The 23433-nt window shown below is 40.6% G+C and overlaps 2 protein-coding genes and 1 non-coding gene across 4 annotated transcripts; all 3 read left to right on the forward strand.

The window, feature by feature from the left end:
* The first annotated feature begins 628 nt into the window (after positions 1-628).
* On the forward strand, positions 629-15020 carry LOC114794805 (CD276 antigen-like). Of its 2 annotated transcripts, none has more exons than XM_028987617.1 (6): positions 629-709; positions 834-1089; positions 5972-6319; positions 6442-6732; positions 13472-13664; positions 14129-15020. In XM_028987617.1, exons 2-6 carry the CDS (start codon positions 1020-1022, stop codon positions 14148-14150), a joined length of 924 nt encoding a protein of 307 aa, XP_028843450.1. In that variant the 5' UTR covers positions 629-709; positions 834-1019; the 3' UTR covers positions 14151-15020. The 2 variants fall into 2 exon arrangements, with proteins under 2 accessions (XP_028843450.1, XP_028843441.1); XM_028987608.1 differs by having other exon boundaries at positions 644-1089; positions 14129-14191; positions 14412-15020.
* Positions 15021-17601: 2581 nt separating this feature from the next.
* Positions 17602-22282, forward strand: LOC114795523 (CD276 antigen-like). Its single transcript, XM_028988912.1, has 4 exons — positions 17602-17797; positions 20007-20354; positions 20475-20737; positions 21203-22282. Exons 1-4 carry the CDS (start codon positions 17728-17730, stop codon positions 21272-21274), a joined length of 753 nt encoding a protein of 250 aa, XP_028844745.1. The 5' UTR covers positions 17602-17727; the 3' UTR covers positions 21275-22282.
* trnas-gcu (transfer RNA serine (anticodon GCU)) lies at positions 17840-17921 on the forward strand. The gene has a single exon. It is a non-coding gene; the product is annotated as a tRNA-Ser (tRNA).
* Positions 22283-23433: the final 1151 nt, after the last annotated feature.

Genomic DNA, 23433 nt, shown 5'->3' on the forward strand with positions numbered 1-23433 from the left:
ACTGTTTTTGAGAGTAATATGTAATATATTACTTTTTGGAGTAACTAGCCCCAACACTGTTCATTAGTAATATAGGATCAAAAAAGTGTGTTTACCCATGGGATATTTCCTGCGTCTAGCAACACATTAGGATGGTCTCTTGTAGCTTTATGCCACAATAATAATTTTTAAAAAATGAATATCCTCTGCGAAATTTGATCAATGTTCATTCAACACCGCCAAAATGGCGTAAAGATGAAAAAAAAAAGCAGAAAATGTCCCTAGAAACACAAAAGGGTTAAGCCACGAAATCACGTTCGGACCTCGCCCCAACATGCCTTTTCATCCTGCGTAAACCAACAAATACATGTTCCACGTTACAGCCGAGTTAATTTAAGACAGAAGTCATGCGTTCCTACAAGTTAACTGCGACTGCAAGCTTCGTGCATTTGTGGAAGACGCAACAGGCAAGTTAGGACGCAAACATTACCGTCCTGGCGAAGAAAGGTGACGCTTACCTGGGCTACACGTTACTAAACTCAGATAAAAAATACGACGTGGAATTATATAGCCACAAAGAACGTGGTATCTATTTTGGAAACAGTCACAGCGTCGTGACGTCGTGACGTCATTGGGTCATGCGCCACGCACCGGGCGTCACCGCGTTTCGGCGTGAACAGTAGATAGCAGGTCATTCTTTTTGAATGCCAGTAAGCGAGTTTTGGTTTAAGTGAGTTTTTTTTGTTTGAAGAGATTTGGGGTGTGCCGTACACACTAATATATATATATATATTATAGTTGTGCGCGATATTAACAATGAAATATTCTCTAATATTCCACTCTCCTTGCTAAAGAGAGGACAGGGGCGTGTCCTGGTCGAAATCCGAGGCTACTCCCTACACAGGACGCCACACCACAGGCAGCGATTTCCGACCCAGAGCGAGTTACAGTCAGCACCGTCAGGATCGAACCTGTGGCTTTCAGATCGTTTAGCCACATTAGTGTTTTCTTCGTGTTTCGGCGGATCCATCGACAGTGACATGATTCTGTCGTCCTTCGCCAGCCGCGTGTTCCTGCTGTGTTCTTCTCTGCTCGGAGTGCGCGGCTACAGTGAGTCTTTTGATACTTTTGTCTCTTTTTACGATATACGTTTGCAGCCTTTGCCAGACGCGCTTATCCAGTGCAACTTATATCAATCATGTAGTAGCCTAGTGGTTAACACACTCGTCTATGAACCAGAAGACCCAGGTTCAAATCCCATTTACTACCATTGAGTCCCTGAGCAAGACACTTAACCCTAAATTGCTCCAGGGAGACTGTCCCTGTAACTACTGATTGTAACTCGCTCTGGATAAGGGCGTCTGATAAATGCCGTAAATGTAATGAAAATGTATCCACAAATATGTATTTTTAGAATTGCGTTTCGTAAAATCATAACCACAAAAATCATATGCACAGCGTTTTGTACACGTGAAAAGCGCTTTAAACATTTGTGCATCATTTCCTGTGCATTTTTGTCCATTTCGTAACACGACAGAAAGAAATCCCCACGTGGGTAAATTTACTCGCTTCACCAGCAGGTGGCGCCTGTAACAGACGCATGGAAACTGTAAAAATGCTGTACTGTCAACTTTCTGATGAAGACTTAGACACTCTTTTTTCCAGTATAAAAGAAGTCATGCCACATGCTGGATATCACTTGGTAAAGGCAACTTTGCTTTCGCAGGGACACCACGTCCAGTATTTCAAAGTCCGAGCCTCAGTGCATCGTGTAGATACAGCTGGCATCTTATCCAGATTTGGACAAATGGGTTTAAAAAGTGATTGTCACTTGTGATGCCCAGCAGCACAGCACACGGTGCACACAGTGAAATTTGTCCTCTGCATTTAACCCATCACCCTGAGTGAGCAGCCATGACAGGTGCCCGGGGAGCAGTGTGTGGGGACGGTGCTTTGCTCAGTGGCACCTTGGCGGATTGGGATTTGAACCAGAAGCCTTCTGATTACGGGGCCACTTCCTTAACCGCTAGGCCACCACTGCCCCAAAATAACTGCACAGTCAATTATCTGCATTAATGCATATATAGTCTGACAGCGGTTGGAAGAAAAGACCTTCTGAACCTCTCCTTCCCACATCGTGGGTGCTGTAGCCTGCCACTGAAAGAGCTGCTCAGTACTGTCAGAATTTCCTGCATGGGGTGGGAGATGTTGTTCAACAGGGATGACAGCCACCATTCTCCAGTCACTCATCACCTCCACTGGTAGCTCTCCACAGCCTCATTGTCCATACCCTGGATGTTCAGTGGTTGCAGTGGAGGATGTTTGTGCCTGCGGATGTCTACCACCAGCTCCTTGGTTTTTCCGCTGTTGATCTGGAGGTAGTTCTGCTGGCACTAGTCCACAAAGTCCCGTGTCAGTTCTGTGTACTCCCTGTTGTCCCCATCACTGATGAGGCCGACTATTGCAGTCATGAAACTGGCTGTAAAAGTCCAAACTAGGGCTTCAACAACGAATCGATTGAATCGATTCAAATTGATTAAAATCGATTACTAAAAGAGTTGGCAACAAATTTCCTAATCGATTCGTTATGTCGCGCGACGCGGAGACGTTTGATTATTAAAAAAAAACTTTATTTGAGCGCGGAGCGGAGTGAACACACTCGGTCTCTCTCGCACACAGATACTAGCAGAGTTTGGCGCCTCATAGACAGCGCGGAGCAAAAATAAAAAAAAACGAGCAGAGGTAGAGGACAGATACGTGGCGGAGGCAGAGAAATCTGCACGAAAATATGCAAAAGCGACATGGCACGGCACGGGAGCACCACGGCAATGATCCAGCACCTGAAACGCGTGTTTGATGTGGAGGAAGGGAGTTCAGCAGCAGGGTAAGTCGCTACAGAATCCTACTTTTGTTTCGTTTTGAAGTGAGGAACGTAATGTCCCTGGTGCTGGTGTTTAACTCGCCGCGGAGGAGAACTAGACGGGGACTTACAGCGCCACCTACAGGTGTGGAGGGGGGATGAAACAGCGTTCGGACTGTTCTCTGCGTGGACGACTCGCCTATTGTGTCCCTGAGTAAGACACTTAACCCTAAGTTGCTCCAGGGAGACTGTCCCTGTAACTACTGATTGTAAGTCGCTCTGGATAAGGGCGTCTGATAAATGCTGTAAATGTAAATGTTTACCCGTCATCCAGCTTGACAGGAATGACAAGTTAGCGTTAGCGCGTTAATAACAGAAGTACAGCAGGGGTGGAATAGTTACTTTGCATTAAAAGACTAAAGACATGTTTTTATTCACTAGTCTTTTTTGGACCATTCATTTTTCAATATGTTGTCATGTATAGCTACACTGCAAAAAAAAGCTTTTCTTACCTAGTAATTTTGTCTCGTTTCCAGTCCAAATATCTAAAAAATCTTAAATCAAGATTACTAGACAAGAAAAACGGCATGAGAAAATTAAGTGATGCTTAAAACTTCTGTTTGAGATTACATCTCATTAAGATTAGTTTTCTTACCCCATTGGCAGATAATTTTGCTTGTTTTAAACAAACAATCACTTTTTTTGAGATGTTTTATCAGAAAACAAGACATAATTTCTTATGCTATTTCATGTGTCTAGTAAATGTATCTTGATTTAAGATTTTTTAGAGATTTGGACTGAAATCAGTACAAAACTACTAAGTTAGAAAAGCATTTTTTGCAGTGTGTGTGCGTCAGTGTGAGAGTTTGTGAGTGTGTGCGTCTGCGAGTGTGTGCATCTGCAGTGTAGTGTAGAGAACAAGTTCTGACATTCAAACAAATCCTGTTAAATTTTCTGATTTGTATTGTTCTTTATTTTTTTATAAATTATTTATCGTTCTGGCAGCTCAGGTGGCACTTTATTTTTTTAAAAAAAGTCTATATTTGGCAGATGTAAAGCATACATGTGTATTTTTTTGTGTTAGTCAATTTTTATGATATTTTATTATTATTATAACAGCTCAAGGAGCAACATGTTTGTGCACTTTCTAAAGATTTTGGTTCTGTTTTTGAATAAAGGGTTGGAAATGAATTATTTTCTTTTTTTTATCAGATTCAGCGATTAATCATTATTATAATAATCGTTAGTTGCAGCCCTAGTCCAAACTAACACAAAGTCAAAATAAGATATGACCCAACCCTGAAGCATTAATTAAATTAAGACTTAATTTACTTTTAAATTTAAGTTAATTTATCTTAAATGTGTAGTCAAATATCTGGCAGCTATAATGACCTTTTCACAATGGGTCATTAAGTTCTATCAGAAGTTGTTCTTACATATTGGTAAAAACCCGTAGCTGCTCACCCCTCACATGCAACCCATCCTCTTGTACCTAAATACTGATTTAGCGCTCATCACTAGCCATGCCCACCATAACACACAGCACCAGAGCACTCTCCAATTACTGACTGTTTAAAAGCAATCCCCTCTCCTCTCGTATTCTACTTCTCAGCTGAAGTTTTCCAGCAAGAGTACTAGTTGTTCCATCAGCAATTATTTAAAAAATGATTTTATGGTATTCAACTTTAGGGAAACCAGCACCACAATATTAAGTGTAATCCATAGGCAGAGAGGTTAAATGTACGTAAATAATATATTGTGAATAAGTATACCCTGTAGTATTGTATTACTAATTAAACATTTGAAATAACAGGTCGTGTAGAAAGTGTGATTCTTTCTTATGCTGGTATACAAATTGTGTTATTGTGTTATTTAATTTTAATTGTTGAACACCTTTCTGAAGTTTTGAAGTGCAAAAGGATTGTGAGAGGTTGATCCAATGCTGACTAAAAGTAAGTAAAGGACCTTGGATTGAATGTAGTGGACCTGCTGGATCAAAACTCCTCAGAGTGGTCACACCTCTAAATCTCCAAGTCTGTGGAGGGCAGAGATGGTCCCCTGGGGCCAAGTCCTCACCTCTCTGGTGGCTGGTCTGAACTGCCTCTTTGGAGTTGGAGTATGGAGATGTGGTCTGATTGTCTGAGGTGGGGGATGGGTGTAGCCTTGTATGCACACTGGATGTTTGCATAAACAAGGTCTAACATCCTGTTGCAAAGATAATGTTGGAATTAATGATGGAATTTTGCCAGTACAGATTTGATGTGTGCATTGCATTGCAGAAGCATCCGAGTTGACTGTCTGCAGGTTGCTGATGATGTTGTAGAGTTCACCAAGTGCACCACTAGCTTTAGCATTATTGTTAGTGCTGTATACTGCAATGCTGATCACAGAAGTGAACTCTCTCGGGATGTAGAACAGTCTCCATCTGACTCAGCTCTACGAGCTCCGAACAGTGCACAGAGATGATCGCAGCATTCCTCAGTTAGTCACGTTTATTGTCCAAAGAGCGCACATTGGAGAGGAGCAGCGACAGACCCGTGGCTTTAGCCTAGCATGGATCCCGACTCGCTTGCTGTGCTTTTGACCTCCTCATGCACCACTTTCGGCAAACTTCCTGGCAGCCGCGGGGACTTGGTGTTGCTGCGGTCCATTGCTTGGAGCCTGGAGGATGCACGTCTCTCCAACATGTCTTCATCAGGCTTGGTTAGATGGTGATTTCCAAGGTTGAGAAGTTGTAGACTATTGAAAAGTGAAAGTGAAGTGATTGTCATTGTGATACAGTACATGGTGCTCACAACGAAATGTTCTCTGCTTTTAACCATCACCTTTAGTGAGCAGTGGCAGGTGCCAGGGGAACAGTGTGTGGGGACAGTGCTCTGCTCAGCGGCACCTTGGCTGATCGGGATTCGAACTGGCATCCTTCTGATTTTGGGGCCACTTCCTTAACGGCTAGGCCACCACTGCCCCTTTAGGACTTTGTAGAGGAGTTTGTCCGTGGTTCTGTTGGTCAAAACACAACACCAATCACACCAATGTTATGAAATCTACTAGTGTATTATGCTCTAATATGGGTGACCCAGCCTGTTTGACTCCTAAAGTAACAGTTTGATTGTCTCTGCTGTTCCGTTGAAGGTAATTTTGAGATCATCGTGCCCAGTGCGACCCAGACGGCATTCTTTGGGCAGCCAGTAGTCTTGCCATGCACTTTTCCTGTTGGACCCACCTGGACTCCGGACAGCACGGTGATCACCTGGCAGAGGGACCAGGAGGTCGTGCACATCTTCTACCACATGAGGAACCAGCTCAGCCAGCAGAGTTCACATTATACAAACCGAACCAGCCTCTACCTCTCTGAAATAGCAAAGGGGAACGCATCGCTTAGACTGGACAATGCCACGTTAGGGGACATAGGACAGTACGCCTGTTCTGTCAGCACAAACGTGGGCAGCCAAAAGAAAAGTTTCCCCCTGAAGGTTGCAGGTATTGTGGTTTTCATTTAACTCAAATTGTCAGTATAACTACCACCATAACACAAAAAAACACTTTATAGGGTTTCTTGGTATTAATGTATAATATGAATTTAATCTGTTTTTTTCCCCCAGCATGGTACCCTGAGCCAGATCTCCAGATCTCCACATCAGCTGGAAGTGCAGTTGTGCTCCTGACCACAGAAGGCGGGTTCCCCTCTCCAACCCTCCAGTGGTTCAATAGCAGCAGTGTCGAGGATGTTACCAACAAGACTGTCACCAACATCACACAGGACAAAGACTCTGGACTTTACCAGGTGACCAGCAGTCTGCAGCTGCACTGGCCGAGCAACTCAACATTGATCTTCATACTAAGGAACCAGGAGCTTCACCAGGAGGTCAGAAGAAGCATCCGCTTGCTCTCAGGTAGGCAGAATGGTAAACAATGAATACCCAATATGATTTAGCCTCTGAAAAATGTGATTTGTGGTAATCTTTGTGGTATCTTTGCAATTTATGGTCCAACTCCCTGCACAACGAAAAAGACAGAAGTTGGTTGTTTAGGTAAAAAAATGCACTACAGGTGCATGAAAGTTGCATTTAACCCACAATGCAGATTTTTTGCTCATGTCAACTATGGGACATCTTCACCACAAAGGAGTAAGCTGTTTCTTTTTCTTCTTTGTTTTTTCGCCGAGTTCATCTGATGTTTGAGATTGTTACCACTTAGGAGAATTATAATAAATATTATTATATATATTATTACAATATAGCTCCTCATATCACAATGGGAGGAAAAGGGGTTCACAATTCTTTTCAATGAATCTATTTATTTTTCTCATCAGAAAACCTCTGTGATAAATAGGGGAGGTATGTGATGGTAATTGGAAGTATGGGAGGCATTAAAATAAATTTGCTTAATTTATATGTTCCAAATGAGGACAATACAATTTTCAAGAAGATGGCATCATCACCATCTCAGACTAGGGCTGCAACTAATGATTATTTTAATAATCGATCAATCTGTCTATTATTTTTTTGATTAATCGTAGAATTGGATAAAAAAAAACAAGAAAAGCATTCATTTCCATCCCTTTATTCAAAAACAGAACAAAATCTTTAGAAAGTGCACAAACATGTTGCTCCTTGAGCTGTTATAATAATAATAATAAAATAAAATAAAAATTGACTAACACAAAAAACATACACATGTATGCTTTACATCTGCCAAATATAGACTTTTTTTAAAATAAAGTGCCACCTGAGCTGCAAGAACGATAAATAATTTATAAAAAAAATAAAGAACAATACAAATCAGAAAATTTTACAGGATTTGTTTGAATGTCAGAACTTGTTCTCTACACTACACTGCAGATGCACACACTCACAAACTCTCACACTGACACACACACACACACTTTTCTAACTTAGTAGTTTTGTCCTGATTTCAGTCCAAATCTCTAAAAAATCTTAAAGCAAGATACATTTACTAGACACATGAAATAGCATAAGAAATAATGTCTTGTTTTCTGATAAAACATCTCAAAATTAAGTGATTGTTTGTTTAAAACAAGCAAAATTATCTGCCAATGGGGTAAGAAAACTAATCTTAATGAGATGTAATCTCAAACAGAAGTTTTAAGCATCACTTAATTTTCTCATGCCATTTTTCTTGTCTAGTAATCTTGATTTAAGATTTTTTAGATATTTGAACTGGAAACGAGACAAAATTACTAGGTAAGAAAAGCTTTTTTTGCAGTGTAGCTATACATGACAACAGATTGAAAAATTAATGGTCCAAAAAAGATTAGTGAAAAAAAATGTCTTTAGTCTTTTAATGCAAAGTAACTATAGCACCCCTGCTTTACTACTGTTATTAACGCGCTAACGCTAACTTGTCATTCCTGTCAAGCTGGATGACGGGTAAACATTTACATTTACAGCATTTATCAGACGCCTTTATCCAGAGCGACAATCAGTAGTTACAGGGACAGTCCCCCTGGAGCAACTTAGGGTTAAGTGTCTTACTCAGGGACACAATAGGCGAGTCGTCCACGCGGAGACGCAGAGAACAGTCCGAACGCTGTTTCATCCCCCCTCCACACCTGTAGGGGGCGCTGTAAGTCCCCGTCTAGTTCTCCTCCGCAGCGAGTTAAACACCAGCACCAGGGACATTACGTTCCTCACTTCAAAACGGAACAAAGTAGGATTCTGTAGCGACTTACCCTGCTGCTGAACTCCCTTCCTCCTCATCAAACACGCGTTTCAGGTGCTGGATCATTGCCGTGGTGCTCCTGTGCCGTGCCATGTCGCTTTTGCATATTTTTGCACAGATTTCTCTGCCTCCGCCATGTATCATGTATGGAATACCATGTACCATGTATGGAATGAATATTAGTTCAGTTTTGGTGGGATTGAGTTGGAGGAAATTCGTTGCTAACTCTTTTAGTAATCGATTTTTATCAATTCAATCGATTCGTTGTTGCAGCCCTATCTTAGACCATGCTCCAGTATGTTTGAAATTAAAGAGCTCCATATAACAATTTTAAATATTGTAGAGCCAATATATCTATATTAAATAAAGAAATACTTCAACAAGAGTTACAAAAAAGCATTATTGACTATTTTGAACTTAATGATAAGGATGGGGTGTCTCCAACAGTGTTATGGGAGGGAGCCAAATGTATCCTAAGGGGCAATATTATTGCAATTTGTTCTAGATTAAAAACAGACAATTGCAGAACAATTAGAATTAGAAAACAAAATCAGAGCATTGGAAAGAGAATTTCAGACAAGTCTGAAACAAAACTTTCTGGACAAACTCAAAGAGAATAGACAACAACTGAACAACTTGTTAACCTACAAAGCAGAGGAGCAGCTGAGATTTACAAACTAAAAATATTTTGAATTTGGTAATAGGGCTAGTCGCCTGTTCGCATTTCAGCTGCGCAAACTGCAATCAAGCAGAGTGGTGCATAAAATAAAATGCTGCCCAAAATCAGGAGTTATCAGGAGGGAAGAGGACTGCCCAAATAAGATGGAAAAGATTGAAGATCTGCTCAAATAAATTAATCTTCGTAAACTGAGGAGGAAGCTGACCAAATAACAAGCCCAATTACAAAAGAAGACATTTTAAAAAGCATTATGGACTCCCTGCACAATATTACATATTATGTGTTTGAAAAAAAGCTGACTCCAATTCTGCATAAGGTCTACAATTTCCCACTCTCAGAAGGTGAGAGTCATGGTCTGAAGCCATTATTAGTGTCATCCATAAAGAGGACAAAGATCCAACACTCTGCACCTCTTATCGTCCCATCAGCCTTCTATGTGTTGATCTGCAAATACTTACGGCCACCATTGCAAACAGAATTCAAAACCACATAAGAATACTTGTAAAACCTGAACGGACTGGTTTCATTGTACAGAGACAAGGAACAGATAATGTCAGAAGAGCCTTATATCTCCAAATAATAGCACAAAGAAGGAACACCCCATCAATGCTTCTTATCATCTGTTCGACAGAGTGGATTGGGCCTTTCTACAGCAGACTCTCAGACATATGGGTTTTAATGACACCTTTATTAAATGGATCCAAATATTTTATAAAGACCCCAGGTCACGAGTAAGGGTTAATGGCCACTGCTCTGATTTTTTCGCACTGGGATGCGGCACTAGACAGGGTGAAGTCCTTTACCCCTCTTTATTTGCACTTAGCAAAGATCTGCTGGCTGAACTGATTGGATCCAGTCCTCTCATAGACGGAATAAGAGATTAAACCAGGCATGATGTTGCCTAACATAAAAATGTATTATTGGGCTGCCTGTAACTACTCCGGTCTTCACGCTTCGTACTGATATCCACTGACGTTTATTTCTTTCATACAGGTCATGAAACGCTGATGGAACACTGTGAAAACTAAAACAAATTCAATATTTCAAATTCACATTCATCACAATAATAAACACAAATTGCACATTCCAGATGTAACAAGGCAATAATAGCTGCACAAAATAATATTTACCGCATGCGCCTGTTTGACCAGTAGTAGAATGATGTGCAATTGAACGTTTGTTTCTTTATCGTTCTTCTTTCGTATTTTCTCTCGTAACTTTTCTCTCCCGCTACTCCCATACACTTCCGTGTCGCGCTATCACGTAACTCATACAGGTATAACATTATCTAAAGCACAGGTAATTTTACAAACAAACACTTTTAATTACGATGCCATGTTACTCATTGCAGTAAATCATTGAGCAATAATTAATCCAAATTAACAAAAGAAATCGTATAGCTTACCGACTTCCTACTATGGTCCATTATAGCGCCAGCTACACTGCCCAAGTAAGAGCAATCATGGCCTGTATCATTCATGATCCAGATGCAATATGGGTCTCCATGGAGGAGGAGTCAATGCCTGGAATATCTCTATCATGGCTCCCATTTATTGGTCTAGAGACACAGAAGAAAAGAAGATTGAAAATGTTTGGGTTAAAAATACTCTAAAAATCTGGAAACAGGTACAAAAACAATTATGAGGATCAGTGGGCCTTTCGCGCGAGCCATGTCCATAAGTAGGAATATTGAATTTCTTCCATCTCTAACGGACAGGGGCTTTAATTTACATTTACATTTACGGCATTTGGCAGACGCCCTTATCCAGAGCGACTTACAACGTGCTTTCAAGTTACCATCGATGAAGAGATCAATTCCGGTTCACTAGGACCCCAACTATGAATACATCTATTTTATTCACTCTGTTGTAGATTCTGTACGCAAAGTTCGACAACAAGAAAATTACAATTTAATCTAAATATTCTTTAAAGAGGAAGGTCTTGAGCTGTCGTTTGAAGGTGCTCAGTGACTGAGCTGTTCTGACCTCGAGGGTAAGTTTATTCCACCACCGAGGGGCCAAGACGGAGAAGAGTCTAGATGAATGTCTCCTTTTACCTTCAGAGATGGAGGGACCAGGCGAGCAGTACTGGAGGCTCGGAGTAAACGAGGTGCAGTGCGAGGTGTAATAAGGGCTGTGATGTAGGATGGTGCTACTCCATGTTTGGCTTTGTAGGGCAGCATCAGTATTTTGAATCTGATGCGTGCAGCTACTGGGAGCCAGTGGAGGGAGCGTAGCAGAGGGGTGGTGTGGGAGAATTTGGGAAGGTTGAAGATTAGTCGTGCTGCTGCATTTTGTATGAGTTGTAGAGGTCGGATGGTACATAGTGGTAGACCAGCTAGAAGGGAGTTGCAGTAATCCAGTCGTGAGATTACTAAGGACTGAACCAGTAGTTGGGTGGCCTGGGTTGACAGATAAGGGCGGAATCTGATATTGTAGAGAAAGAATCTACATGAGCGGTAGAGATTGCTGATGTGAGTTGAGAAGGAGAGTTGGTTGTCTATTGTTACGCCAAGGTTGTGGGCTGTTGCAGAAGGAGAGAGCTGCAAGTTGTCTAGGTAAACAGCAAGATCCTGATGTGGTGAAGAGTCTGCTGGAATGAATATTAGTTCCGTTTTGGTGGGATTGAGTTGGAGGTGATGGGCTGCCATCCAAGACGAGATGTCGGTTAGACATGCAGAGATTTTGGAAGCAGCATGTAGATCAGAGGGAGGAAAGGAGAAGAGGAGTTGTGTGTCGTCAGCATAGCAGTGGCTGGATAATCCATGTGAGGAAATGACCTCACCAAGTGATCTCGTGTAGAGGGAGAAAGTGCCTTGAGGTACACCAGTGGAGAGTCTACGTGAGGTAGAGGTGGATCCTTTCCAAGTCACTTGGTAAGATCGCTCATCAAGGTAGGAAGCAAACCACTGCCATGCTGAGCCCCGAATTCCAAGCCTCTTCAGGATTGACAAGAGAGTCTTGTGGTTAACGGTGTCAAATGCAGCAGATAGGTCGAGGAGAATAAGAACTGGTGACAGTTTTGCCAATCTGGCTGCATGTAGCTGCTCGGTAACCGCCAAAAGGGCAGTCTCGGTGGAATGAGCTGTTCTGAAGCCAGACTGGTTAGGATCCAGGAGGTTGTTCTGTAATAAATGGAGTGATAGCTGGTTGTAGACACAGCGCTCAAGGATTTTGGATAGAAATGAGAGGAGGGAAACTGGTCTGTAATTGTTAATTACTTTAATGAGTGGGCAGAGAAAAAGCTTATCACTGTAAACGAACTCTTCGAGGGAAATGTAATAAAAACCTTCGCCCAAGTAAGAAACAACTTTTGGCTAGCCTTAGGGGACCATTATTTACAAATGAGTGATTATTTAACAAAACATAAGGACTGGAATCAGCTCAGAAGAGAACCAACAAACATAGAAAAATATTTGATTAATCTGATTGAAAAACAAGTGTCTTTAATTAACTGCAAACTGATGACGGATATGTCAGATAATACCCAACATATAAAACAACAATGGGAAATGGAACTCAATGTGACATTGGATGATGATACTTCTGTGTTGTTGTGGTTGTCATAAGGGGGTGGGGAGTCAAATTAGTTTGACTTGAAGTCTAAAATTTTTCAGGACACCACTAAAGTCTCTCCGCTCTGGGGGTTGGGGTAGCAATAAGTGCTGGAGAAACTGTGGATGATCAAATGGAAATATTTTGGGACTGTCCCATTGTTCAACACTTTTGGACTGAGTCAAGATAGGAAAGCTCCTTAAAGTGAATTTTTCCCCTTTAACGTGTTTACTGGACAAATTCCCGTACTATCTGTCCTATGATCAGAAAACTTTGCTCCTACTAATGGCTGCAAGAAAAATGAAAACTTATTGATTGAAACCTGAACCACCCACGGTCTCACAGTGGATACAAAAAATCAGACAGTTATAGTTAATGGAACAGTTGACAGCACAACTTGAAAGAAGATGGAGACCAGTGCAAAGCCTTGTGGGATAGGCCACTTATGTTTATATTTTGCTTGAAGTTTGTCTATTTATTTTTATTTATTTCTCCTTCCTCATATTCTTATTGTAACCATATATATCTTTATTTGAGAGCTCAGGACTGTGGTTATTGTTTGTATTTACATTGACTGTAGTCACTAAAAGTAAAAAAAAAAATGGAACAAAGTGTTTCTTTTTTTTCACAACAAGACTGATTATGTGTGTGTGTGTGTGTAATATTATGATTTATTATATATAAAACAAATTAGTAATTCTTTTTTTTTCCCTACAGATTTTGGAGACGAGGTTTACTGCTCAAGAAATAGATATTTTGTACTCTGGCCCATTCTGTGTGTGTCTGTGGCATTGTTAACGCTGGTATTATGGCTGTTATTTCACAGAAGACAGAAAACTTTTAATCAGCACATGATGACTTGTAGCTTTTTAAAATTCACGCAGCAAAGAAGCCACTGCAAAAACTACAGGTGAGGACCAGGGTAAAGTCATTCGATGAAGGCCCTTTCTGATTTTTTGGGGCATCTTGAAAAATGAATGTACGGAGAAGAAAAGGTGAGAGCTACCATCAGTCTTGTCTCGTGCCAACAGTAAAGCATCCTGAGACCATTCATGTGTGGGGCTGAGTTGGCTCAATTTTGCTTGTGGGCAAACCTCAAGAGGTGTGTGGACAAACAAAAACCTACAAATTCTGTTAAACTCCAAGCTTGTAAATGCTTGTAATTATACTTCAATACACCACAGAAACAACTGACAAAAAGATCTAAAAACACAAAAGCAGCAAACCTTTGTGAAAACCAGTATTTGTCATTCTGAAACCTGTACATCATGACCATAGTGTAATTTGTAAAATTAAAATTGTAACCAAGCAAAAATAAATAAATAAATGGTTGGATCTGTGAACGCAAGTCAGTCATTTTTGAAACATCCACAGATGTTGGCGTTCACAAAAATAGACAAGAGGAAAGAACAGGGCTGGACAGGATGAGACGACAAGGTGAGGATCGCTCTTAATAGGTTTTCTGGGTGAGCTGACTCAAGGCTGGTTGCGGGACTGCAAATTCAGGCCACACATACCACACAGACACCATTTAGTTTCACATGGCCGGTTGTTGTGATGTCACATCTCTATACACGATCTATGTAGCCCTTGACATAAGGGGAATCATATTTATGTTTTTTTTTATTATTCTGATATGTCTACTTTTTCTTTGTAGCATTTACAAGCATTTTCCTTGCCTACAATATTGAGGACACAGGAGTAAACAGCACCCAGTCAACAATACTTAAAGTTCCAGACAGCCACCCACTATTTTAACAGGACATGAACATGCAGTGCTGGGCCTAGAATACATAACAGAGTAGAAGGAGTTGGTGAGAAAATGCCAGGGAAAAAACACACACAAAAAGTGTACATTGTAATGATAACATTATATATAATTGTGGAAATGATTCTATGAGCTCCAGGGTGGATAGTAAAGCACACTCAAGGCGTGGCTTAAATAAAATAATTACTTTTGGTTGACTGTTGCGTTTATGTCAGACTTCTTGTAATTGTAATGCCATTGTAATGTTTCGTGCACTTTCTGTCTAACTGAACTGTGAACACTTGTAAATATAGGGCTGAAACCTGACCCACCCAGTGTACTTTACTCCCAATACAACAAGTAAAAACAATCCAACAGAAACTCAATGGGTCAGTTAAAAAACATAAAATTGTAATATTTGGTTATGTTTGCAATATTTGGATATTGGTTCACTTGAATACTTGCAATATTTGTAATATATATGTCTATTGCAGTCACAAAAGCATTTCACTGCATATCATACCGTGTTTGACTGTGTACGTGACAAAATAAAATTTGAAATTGGTCCATTTATAATGTAGTCATAGGCTTAATCCTTAAATGAGAAACTGACCGAAAATGTGTATTTACATGTTATTGTTGACTGTTATTTTATGATAATAGTTTGGGGGCATTTTTTCTTTCTAAATCAAAGTCTTATTTACTTCTGAAACCTATCATCATACTCCAAGTGAGCTCAGTGGTTTGGGCCAAATCAAAGCTCATGAGTCAAGATAACTTCATAACACTGGAATTTAGCAGGATGTAATGTAATACACTCACTCAGTGTCTAGACTAAACCTGCAGGACCAGGCTAGTCAGAAACGTTTGAAGATGACTGCACAAAGTATTGATGCATACAAATGCAGGGCACACTTAATAGCTTAGAAATGTGAAAATATGTATCATTTTTATTCCAATTCACAATTATGTCCTAATGTGTGTTGGTCTATCACATAAGATAAAAACATTTATGTTTGTCATTGTAAGGTGACCAAGTGTGAAATCATTATTTTTCAAGGCACTGCATTTTCAGGTTATCAGGTATGTACAGTCGGTACAGAATGTACAGAAACACATGCAATCATCATTGTTTTGCATAAAAAGGGCTTCACAGGCAAGGATATTGCTGCTACTAAGATTGCACCTAAATCAAACATTATAGGATCATCAAAAACTTCAAGGAGAGAGAGGTTCAAGTTTTCAGGTGCCCAAGAAAGTCCAGCAAGCATCATGACAGTTTCCTCTTCCAGCATGATGGAGCACCGTGCCATAAAACCAAAGTGATAGCCAAGTGGCTCAGAAAACAAAACACAGAAATATTGGGTCCATGGCCAGGTTTTAAATCCAATTGAGAACTTGTGGTCAATAGTGTAAATATTGTATATTGTACAATATACAATATTGTAAATATTGACTCTTTGCATAAACTTGATGTAATTATAATATAAATGCTTGTAATTATAACTGCAAGAGGAACCTTTGAAAAACATTTTTGTGAAAACAGACAAACTGCTTAGTTGTGTGAAATAAAAGGACACCAGCAAACTTCTGTTATTTGACCCCAGTCAAACGATGCATTTAATTGTCTGTATCAGTCTCAGAGTCCTTGGATGAGGGGCCATCCTCACATTCAGTATTCACGACCATGTCCAGATCTTCCTGTGTGCTGTATTGTATTGCCATATACAAAATGACACACACGCTACTGATCACATTTACAACATTGACTGCACTGCATCTGCATAAACAAGCGCCCTGAGTCAGACACAACAATCCAGTTTAGTTTTGGTTCTCGCTCCTCATCCTGACTAGTTTACCAGGCAGGGCGAGGACTTCTAACAGAGAAGACGTTGGACACACCATCAATCCAAAATCAATATTGATGCACACTAATCACTTAATTAGGAAGGTATCCTTACACATACTAAATACATCCGTGGGAAGCCCCTTTGTATAAAAAAGTTAGAATTTGATACATGCGTTCAGAGAAAAGGTTGCAACGGGCAATTTAGGACGCAAACATTACCATCCTGGCGAAGAAAGGTGATCATAACCTGGCCTACACGTTACTAAACTCAGATTTAAAAATACGACGTGGAATTATCAATTGGTTCGGCGCTCAGCAATAGCCACAAAGAACGTGGTATCTATTTTGGAAACAGTCAGAGCGTCGTGACGTCATGCGTCATGCGTCATGCGTCACCAGGCGTCACCGCGTTTCGGCGTGAACAGTAGATAGCAGGTCATTCTTATTGAATGCTAGTTATGTCAGCGAGTTTTGGTTCAAGTGATTTTACATTTATACCATTTGTATTTATATTTTTTTGTTTGAAGAGAGTTGGGGTGTGGCATGGGGGTGTGCCGTATTCCAGTGTTTTCATATGCTGATACTTAATAAAAATTCGATCAGAAAAAGGTGTTGATTGGCTGCACTGATTTGTCTGCATCTGGGTTATTTTTACAGTGCCACATCCAGCAATACACTATTAACAGGGCACACAGAGAAACATGCCTTTTTAAAAACACAGAAAGTAGATTCCCCTGCTATGACAAAAAAGCCTTTTAGGCTCCACTTTACAACACACTAATATATACTAATATTTATATAATATTATAGTTGTGCGCGATGTTAACAATGAAATATTCTCTAATATTACACTATCCTTGCTAAAATAAGGCAACGTTGTTTCCCTGCTTTAACACATAAATGGTCATTCCAGGTTGTTTTATTGATCTGTCTACACGTCTGTGTGACATTGACAGTATTTACAGTATTTACAGTATTTAACTCTGATTAGCTGATGTTGGCGTCTGTGGTGATTTTGGGGCGACTCCAGCAGCAACTTCATTACTTAGTGAAAGTGAAGGCAAGCAGGGGTGCAGCGGGAGGTCTCTTAACTTTTTAAGGTTTTTACCCCCCAAAAAAGAAAAATCTCCCAAATAAATAATTACCTTCACACCGATACAGAGAGAGAGAGAGACAGAGAGGACAGGGGCGTGTCCTAGTCGATTTGAATAATGAAATCCGAGGCTACTCCCTCTACACAGGACGCCACACCACAGGCAGCGATTTCCGACCCAGAGCGAGTTACAGTCAGCACCGTCAGGATCGAACCTGTGGCTTTCAGATCGTTTAGCCACATTAGTGTTTTCTTCGTGTTTCGGCGGATCCATCCACAGTGACATGATTCTGTCGTCCTTCACCAGCCGCGTGTTCCTGCTGTGTTCTTCTCTGCTCGGAGTGCTCAGCTACAGTGAGTCTTTTGATCCTTTTGTCTCTTATTTCACGAAGCTGTGACGAGGTGGCCGAGTGGTTAAGGCGATGGACTGCTAATCCATTGTGCTCTGCACGCGTGGGTTCGAATCCCATCCTCGTCGTGTAAATGTTGAACGCAGATACTTTTGTACCAATATTTCTAAACTGTGATGACGTGGCCGAGTGGGTTTGAATCCTGTCCTCTTTGTGCGTCAATTGTATTTGAAGAACTGATGACTTAGGTTGTAAAAAATGCTTTAAGGTTAAATTTTCTGTCCTTATTAGGCTGGTAGTAGCCAAGAAGGCAACACACTCACCTATGAACCAGAAGACCCAGGTTCAAACCCCGCTTACTACCATTGTGTCCCTGAGCAAGACACTTAACCCTAAGTCGCTCCAGGGGGGGACTGTCCCTGTAACTTCTGATAAGTCGCTCTGGATAAGCGTGTCTGATAAATGCTGTAAATGTAAACAATTAGTATTTCATTTAAAAGCAGGTTTTTAGCCTGCGTTTGAACATCTTTGCTGTTCGAACAGCTGATACTCTTCCTATTTACTCGGTCTTGGGACCGGCATTAAGAAATAAACTTTCACCTTTAACCCCGCTGTCAGTTTGGAGTTTACTTTATTGTCATTTTATCCATATAAAAGTGAAGTGATAGTCATTGTGAAACACAGCACATGGTGCCACAACAAAATGCGTCCTCTGCATTTAACCATCACCCTTGGTGAGCAGTGGGCAGCCATGACAGGCGCCCGGGGAGCAGTGTGTGGGGACGGTGCTTTGCTCAGTGGCACCTTGGCAGGGTCGCTTCCACTGTCCCTAACATATACATGTTAGACAGTACATAGTGAAATGAAATAAAGTTTATAATAATTACCTGGTAACCTTATAATAATTACCTGGAGCTACATGTAACATATTGAACAAAGTTACATACTGACAAAGTGCATGTGTGCAACACAGACAAACTGGGCTGCATGATGATTTATTCAAGATTCAAGATTGGTTTATTGTCAGTACAACAGTATACACAGAATACCTTGTACTGAAATAATGTTTCACACAAACCCCCCCATAGTGCATTCACAAAAAAATACACACTAAACTATACTAACTAAAGCTTAAATACTGTACAAGTTTCTCTACGAGAGAAAAGTAGAACTTTTCTGTACAATGAACAGGTCAAACAGGACATGTCAGGGCTGGACAACGTTGTGTAGGACGCTTGTAACTGGATATGTTGGGTATTTCAAAACAGGACACACAAGACCAGACAAACATGTGCTAAATGAGTTGAGATTTGCAAAAATCAGGTGCATAATGCTGGAAGTGTATTGTTGTTGAGTTTAACAGTGTTCTGGTGATGGCGGTGCATTGAGAGCTCTGACTGCTCGTGGGAAGAAGCTCTTGCAGTGTCTGGCAGTTACAGTTCTGATGCTGCAGAGCTGTCTGCCAGATGGTAGGAGGGAGAACAGGGTATGTGAGGGGTGGTGAGAGTCCTTTATTCTCTTCCGAGCTCATCGGATGAGGTGTTCCTCGTAGAGCTTGGAGATGGGTGGAAGTCGAACCCTGATGATGCACTCTGCAGTCTTCACTATCCGCTGCAGGGCCTTCTGCTCAGCGACAGTGCAGTTCCCGTACCAGACAGTGATGTAGCAGCAGAGAACACTCTCAATGGGAGGAGGGACGTTGGCCTTGTTGGTGCAGGTGCTGTTGAGGTTCCAGGAGAGGTCTTCCATCATGTGCACACCTAGGAACTTCACACTGACTATATCAACAGCATATCCATCGAAGTGGGAGAGGGTTTTGCATCATCTGTGGAGCAGTTTGGCCAGTAAGCTGGGTCTTCATGTGCCTTAGAACCAGCCTCTCAAAGCACTTCATAATGATGGGTGTGAGTGCTATGGGCCGGTAGTCATTGAGGCAGGACACAGTTGACTTCTTTGGCACTGGGATGATCTTGGTAGTTTTGAGGCAGGTACGGCTGAACTCAGCGATGTGTTGAAGATATCTGTCAAGATGTCTACAAGGTGGTCAGCACACTCCTGTAGCATCCGACCAGGAATGTTTTTTGATGGTCATTACACAACACCAATCACAAATATGTTATGAAATTTACTAGTGTATTATTCTCTGATTTGGGTGACCCAGCCTGTTTGACTCCTAAAGTAACAGTTTGATTGTCTCTGCTGTTCCGTTGAAGGTAATTTTGAGATCATCGTGCCCAGTACGACCCAGACGGCATTCTTTGGGCAGCCAGTAGTCTTGCCATGCACTTTTCCTGTTGGACCCACCTGGACTCTGGACAGCACGGTGATCACTTGGCAGAGGGGTCAGGAGGTCGTGCACAGCTTCTACCACATGAGGAACCAGCTCAGCCAGCAGAGTTCACATTATACAAACCGAACCAGCCTCTACCTCTCTGAAATAGCAAAGGGGAACGCATCGCTTAGACTGGACAATGCCACGTTAGGGGACATAGGACAGTACGCCTGTTCTGTCAGCACAAACGTGGGCAGCCAAAAGAAGAGTTTCCCCCTGAAGGTTGCAGGTATTGTGGTTTTCATTTAACTCAAATTGTCAGTACCATACTACCACCATAACACAAAAACACTTTATAGGGTTTCTTGGTATTAATGTATAATATGAATTTAATCTGTTTTTCCCCCAGCATGGTACCCTGAGCCAGAACTCCAGATCTCCACATCAGCTGGAAGTGCAGTTGTGCTCCTGACCACAGAAGGCGGGTTCCCCTCTCCAACCCTCCAGTGGTTCAATAGCAGCAGTGTCGAGGATGTTACCAACAAGACTGTCACCAACATCACACAGGACAAAGACTCTGGACTTTACCAGGTGACCAGCAGTCTGCAGCTGCATTGGCCGAGCAACTCAACATTGATCTTCATACTAAGGAACCAGGAGCTTCAGCAGGAGGTCAGAAGAAGCATCCGCTTGCTCTCAGGTAGGCAGAATGGTAAACAAGGAATACCCAATATGATTTAGCTTCTGAAAAATGTGATTTGTGGTAATCTTTGTGGTGCAATTTATGGTCCAACACCCTGCAAAACAAAAAAGACAGACGTTGGTTGTGTAGGTTAGTTCTTTAAAGCATTCATTGCAGGGCATGAAAGGTGCATTTAGCTCACAATGCAGCTTTGTGCTCATGTCAAATATGGGACAACGGTGCCCCAGTAACATTTTTTTCTTTAGTCAAACAATTGGAACAAAGTGTTTCTTTCAACCTGTTTCAGTGAAAAAAAACTTTATAAAACCACACAAGACTGATTATGATCAACTTGTAACTGAAATGGTGTGTGTGTGTGTGTGTGTGTGTGTGTGTAATATTATGATTTATTATATAAAAAAACAAATGCATAATTCATTTTTTTTCCCCTACAGATTTTGGAGACGAGGTTTGTAGCTCAAGAAACAGAAATTTCGTTCTGTGGCCCATTCTGTGTGTGTCTGTGACATTGTTAACACTGGGATTATGGCTGTTATTTCACAGAAGACAGAAAACTTTAAACTGTGAGCTTCACAGACAAAATTGTCTAGAATTAATCAGCACATCATGACTTGTAGTTTTTTTAAATTATATTTATTTTTTACATGGTTTTGTACAAACACTTTTTACATTGTGAAATAAATGCACTTGTACAATCACGTTTGACTGCACAGATAACAGACACGTAATCTGAATGTTAACCCAGCCCATATCATGCCACAGTGTCCTCTTTCCCACCCTCAAAATTCTACTGTATTAAATGGCAAGGCATTTATACACCAGCCCTGAGCAATCTGTAGTTCGGGCCTCAGCTTTCCACTCATTTTTACTTGAAACTACTTTTTACTTGTACTTACTCTTGTAGACCTCAACATCTCAGTATTTTATTAATCCAGTAATTTTTGCAATAGTTTAAGTTTCATAGTCACAATTGGCAGTTGCCAGGTTTCTGTGTCCTGGTTGAGAACATTTTTGACTGTGAATGGTACATTTGAACTGACCATTGCTGGTGTCATTTTTTTGCCCAGTTATGATGAACTGAGCATGGGGTTCAGCATCAGTCAGGACAATCTACCTCCAGGCTAACGCCCTTATCTGGGCGCAATTGTTCCATGAGGGAAGATATATGAGACTCTGTGAGTGTGTGAATTTGTGAGAACTATATGAATGTGTAGAATTTTATTTATAAATTTCCTGTTTGCTGGTATAGACATCCTTTCATTTTCCAAGTTCATCTTTTTCCAATGGTATGTGTCATAAAAACTCAAAACTAAATTTGAGAATATTTTCAAAACAGGACACACAAGTACATTTGTGGCAGAAGTACATTTGACAGAATGGTCATAAGTTAAGTTTATGTTTGGTGAATGTAAGAACTTTGCCAGTGTTTTAAAATCCACATCTTTCAAACTACACCATAGGCTGAACATTACTGAATTTTCCTTTTTTCACCTCTCTGAACACGTTTTATTCACCTTAATTCACCAAACATTCCAGTATATATACCTGAGATCACATTTTCCATTGGTTGCATGTGAATGTCTCACCAGGAAATCATGCTTATGAAAAGGAAGAATGATTGGGAAACTGTTGCAGGAAATAGATGGTTTTTCATGTAGTCATACTGCAGATATTCAATCAGTCATGAATTTGATAAGCTTGTCTGACCCTGAAGAAGCCCGTTTAACTAGTCTGACATTTTAACACAAGCCTGTTCTGACATGCAACACTTCCATTAACTTGAGGTTCATGGACAATATGCCTATGTGCCACCCCCACCCCCCAAAATGCAAATATGTACAGGTGTGATACAAATATTTGTCAAAAACTAATAGAATGAAAATCACAGAAAACAACCTTATACCCGACCTGTAGCCTTTCCTCCTGGATCAAACCAACACTCCACAAAAACAATATATAAATTACACTTTAAATATAAAAAAAAACAGAGAAAACAAAAACACACATGCCAAAACAGTTACAAGCATATGTTGATCACAAAAAAGTACCAAAAACACCTACAACCAAAGCCTCCAAATACCCCCAGTGATGGTATACCCCAGATATTCCCAAGCAACACCAAACCGAAACACCTGGACGTGACAACCAAATAGTAACAAGCAGCCAAGATTGAGCGTCACAGCCTACAAATCCAATATATGGGTATGTTATTCATTATTAAAGATGTATTGTAATGAAATATATCACAGCTAGCAATAATAACAACAAATATAATTATTTAATATCTTTTATTTTCACTTTGTTAAAAAAATCTGTTCGAAAGTTTTAAAAATGTTCAAGGGTCTCCAAGGGTAGTTTAAATTCAGGCAGTCAGTTTCCACGCACTTGACCAAATGATGGACACAAAGGATTAAATTCAAATTATACAAATTATATGTTGAACTTTTTTACTTTTTTTGTGTGCACTGGATTTACTTTGTAGTACAAATCCAAAGTGAATATACATATTTTCTTGAGTGTGGAAAACACCAAAAAGTATTTCGATTTTCAGACGGCAAGTGTCTATAATTACAAAAATAAAAGTGAATGACTTGAGGCTGGGAAACCTGAGACATCCAACATCTCACGGGAGATGACTGGACATAACAGGATGTGCTTTCCATCA

Source organism: Denticeps clupeoides, chromosome 1 (assembly GCF_900700375.1).
Source record: "Denticeps clupeoides chromosome 1, fDenClu1.1, whole genome shotgun sequence".
In the NCBI taxonomy this organism is placed as follows: Eukaryota; Metazoa; Chordata; class Actinopteri; order Clupeiformes; family Denticipitidae; genus Denticeps; species Denticeps clupeoides.

Bases quoted from the DNA above. Each gene is read 5' to 3' on its own strand.
- LOC114794805 (XM_028987617.1), top strand. From the start codon at position 1,020: ATGATTCTGTCGTCCTTCGCCAGCCGCGTGTTCCTGCTGTGTTCTTCT. The intron at 1,090-5,971 runs GTGAGTCTTTTG...GTTCCGTTGAAG, and splicing joins GCTCGGAGTGCGCGGCTACA to GTAATTTTGAGATCATCGTG. The intron at 6,320-6,441 runs GTATTGTGGTTT...TTTTTCCCCCAG, and splicing joins TTTCCCCCTGAAGGTTGCAG to CATGGTACCCTGAGCCAGAT.
- LOC114795523 (XM_028988912.1), top strand. From the start codon at position 17,728: ATGATTCTGTCGTCCTTCACCAGCCGCGTGTTCCTGCTGTGTTCTTCT. The intron at 17,798-20,006 runs GTGAGTCTTTTG...GTTCCGTTGAAG, and splicing joins GCTCGGAGTGCTCAGCTACA to GTAATTTTGAGATCATCGTG. The intron at 20,738-21,202 runs GTCAGAAGAAGC...TTTCCCCTACAG, and splicing joins ACCAGGAGCTTCAGCAGGAG to ATTTTGGAGACGAGGTTTGT.